Source organism: Buceros rhinoceros, unplaced genomic scaffold, assembly GCF_000710305.1.
Source record: "Buceros rhinoceros silvestris isolate BGI_N320 unplaced genomic scaffold, ASM71030v1 scaffold43955, whole genome shotgun sequence".
NCBI classification, from domain to species: Eukaryota; Metazoa; Chordata; class Aves; order Bucerotiformes; family Bucerotidae; genus Buceros; species Buceros rhinoceros.
In genome coordinates this window covers 12,666-15,518 of record NW_010415438.1, presented here as the reverse complement: position 1 = coordinate 15,518, position 2,853 = coordinate 12,666, and the positions used below count along the sequence as shown (strand labels likewise).

The 2,853-nt window shown below is 36.6% G+C and overlaps 1 protein-coding gene across 1 annotated transcript in view; it reads left to right on the top strand.

The window, feature by feature from the left end:
• The window catches only part of USP25 (ubiquitin specific peptidase 25), a gene marked incomplete at its 5' end in the record, with an annotated part of 18,937 nt that overhangs the window by 12,094 nt on the left and 3,990 nt on the right, over positions 1–2,853 (top strand). The window contains one exon of the mRNA XM_010137408.1: positions 340–419. Within this exon, the coding sequence (XP_010135710.1) occupies positions 340–419 (80 nt within the window). The remainder of the gene's footprint in view (positions 1–339; positions 420–2,853) is intronic.

Below are 2,853 nucleotides of genomic sequence, written 5' to 3'. Positions count from 1 at the left end.
GGGAAATAACGAAGGCTGTTATCTTCTCAACTACTTTTGAGAAGAAAAGGAGAATCTTATATAATTCTGAATGTGATTCTCCAAAGATGCTTTGTGTTTCTCTCAAATGAAAATCCATTCTGTAAAAATAATCTCATCTAAAATATTGTAGATATTAAGAATTTTTTTTTTATTGAGAAAGGGCAGATTCGAGTGGACTTTTCACACATGCAAGCTTACTAGGAGTCCTTAGCACTTACTGTGAATATTCAGTAAAGTGTGTGTAAGAATAAATACATTTTTTGAAAATTGTATTTCATGTTTGTGGATGAAATTCTGTATACCCTTTCTTATATGCAGAGATGGCATCAAGACTACAGAAATTTCAGGGAAACAACGATGTTTCTTATGGTAGGACTGGAGTTTTTCCAAAAAAAGAGGTAAGTGGTAGTACAGAACTCAAATGTAGAGTGATTTGAAGGCAAAATGTAATATTAGTAAGCAAAGCTATTTTTTTATTTATGAATTGTTTAATGTGATCTTCATTTTTAGTTAAGCATTTATTTGGTCTAATAATATCTTGAGATTTTGCATCTACCTCAAAGTTTCCCCACAGCTCCCCATTCTTAAGCTCCATTTCCAATCTGTTATCAAGCCATGGACTCTTTTCAGAGCACCCTCCATGTGCACATGTATTCTTTCTTCTTACCTACTCTAAGTGCTCTGGGTATCCCTCAGCTATAAAGTTTTTCCTCTCTGGCATCACGTGCACATACATTTATCTGCTTTCATCAGCAATCACAATTAGTTAAGTCCACGTCTTACCTGTCTTTTTACTGGGTCTTCCCACAGAAGCAAAGTTTTGCCTTCTGCATCTGTCAGTCAAAATTCCACCTGTGATGGGCTTTCAAGATCAGGAAAAAAGAACATATTTGAGGAAAACTGTAATGCCTGACTGTCAGTGGTAGCTGATTCTTCTTAGCTCTCTGAGGCAATGGTGATTCATTCCATTCTCTTTTGAAGCAAATCAGTAGTTGTGGCTATATAAAATTGGTGATACTTGTGTACTTAATCCACTACAGCTAAAATTTATTCTCCGATCTACACGTGCAACAAGGATAGTGACTACAGCATAAATGCTTCAAGTTATTTTGCAGGAGAGTCTTTGAAATAGAATTGCTCAGAGTACCTCTTCCTCCCATGCCCAGACAAAGGAACAAAATTATCTACAAAGTATCCAGTGGCTGACATCTGTGGAGTGAAAATTGAACTATAACATGATACAAATTGTTACGAAAACAATTTGTATAGTCAATTACTTATTTTTCATGTATAACACGGTGGGGAAATTATAATGGGAATCTAATTTTTTGTCTTTATGTCATGTAGTAAAATGCTTCACATTTCTCTCTCTTGTCTTGTATGCTCCCAAAAGAGAAGGACCCCAAAAAACCAAGAAAATTGATTGAAAAGATGCTGCCTTGTCTTTGTGACAAGCCATGTCTTTGTACAGTGACTAACACAATAAGTTCGTAGTCTTGTTTTGTCTTCTGGTTGCTAGCATGTAATGAATAGTACATTTATTAATAATCTAAATCTCAATATGCTACTTTGTCAGTCTCAAACAACTTATGTACAAATGTTGGTCAGAAGATTTTCTGGCTTATTTGAAAAATAAACACTAGTATTGCTTGATCCCTTAAGGAGGCAAAAATGTCATGGGCGTTGATGTGGTGTATAGGAATCATCTTTGTTATCTCTTGACTTCATGCACACTCTGTGCATGCGGGCAGGAACAGAAGATTTTGAAGTTCCTTGGCTCTGGGAATCCCAGATGGCAGCTTCAACTGTAAAATACCAGTGTTTTCACTAATGTGCTTCTTACCATAATATATTCTGATTATGCCAGGTAGAGAGGGGAAGCACAGGTTTCTGCCCTGTGCAGAACAGCATTTTTGGTATAGTTTTCCATTGTTTACATTAATTTGCAGAATTGGGGTGTGGCATTTGTTACCAAACATCTTCATAGTTTAAAAAACAGGCCTATACAGTCTTAGACTCTGATATTGATCAGAAATAAAAAATACGGTATTATCAGACTCATCCAAAGTGTGGCATTCATTGCTTTTGGCAAGAAATGCAATTTCATAGATGCTTCAAGAGGTATTTAATACAAAGAGAATAAAACTAGAGTAAAGCGTGCCTAGAGGATGGGTGAGGATCTGGTTATCCACTGACCTGCTCTGAAGGCATCAACTGCAGTTATGCACACACATTTCAGCTATAGGTTCCCAAAGGACCGAGTTATTTGCTGAGGTTCACATCTTGAATGCTCTAGAGGGCAGTACTACCATCCTTATTCTGAAAATGAGACTAAATTGATGAACTCTTCCAATTCCCTTCTTAATGGTGAAATAATAAAAAATTAACTCTATAAATATTTATGAAAACATTGACTTTCAGAGCTGAAATACAACCTTCGTTAGCAGGAGTGTTTTGAAGCTTTTTTTTTTTTTCAGAAACCCATCTCCCACAACTGACCAACTTCTCTTAGTTTTAGGTACACTAATTGATACCTAGCAGCACACAATCACTAGATGGAGCCGAAAATCAGCCTTTATCCAGGTGTTCACTGATTTCCTTAAAGAATTGTACTGTATTGAACAAACATAAAATTGACATAAAGAAGCAGTTTGTATATTTTTCATGCCTGCTTTCAGTGTTCAGTCGTGATCCTTTATGGTGGTTGACCGGGCTCTCTTTTCACTGCAGGTGGAGAATTAAAAGATCTTTCAGGCGTATCGTCTTTGACTGTACTGTAGAGTAGGAACCTGCTATGGGTGAGATGAATGTAGCCAGCTAAGGAGCCTTCAG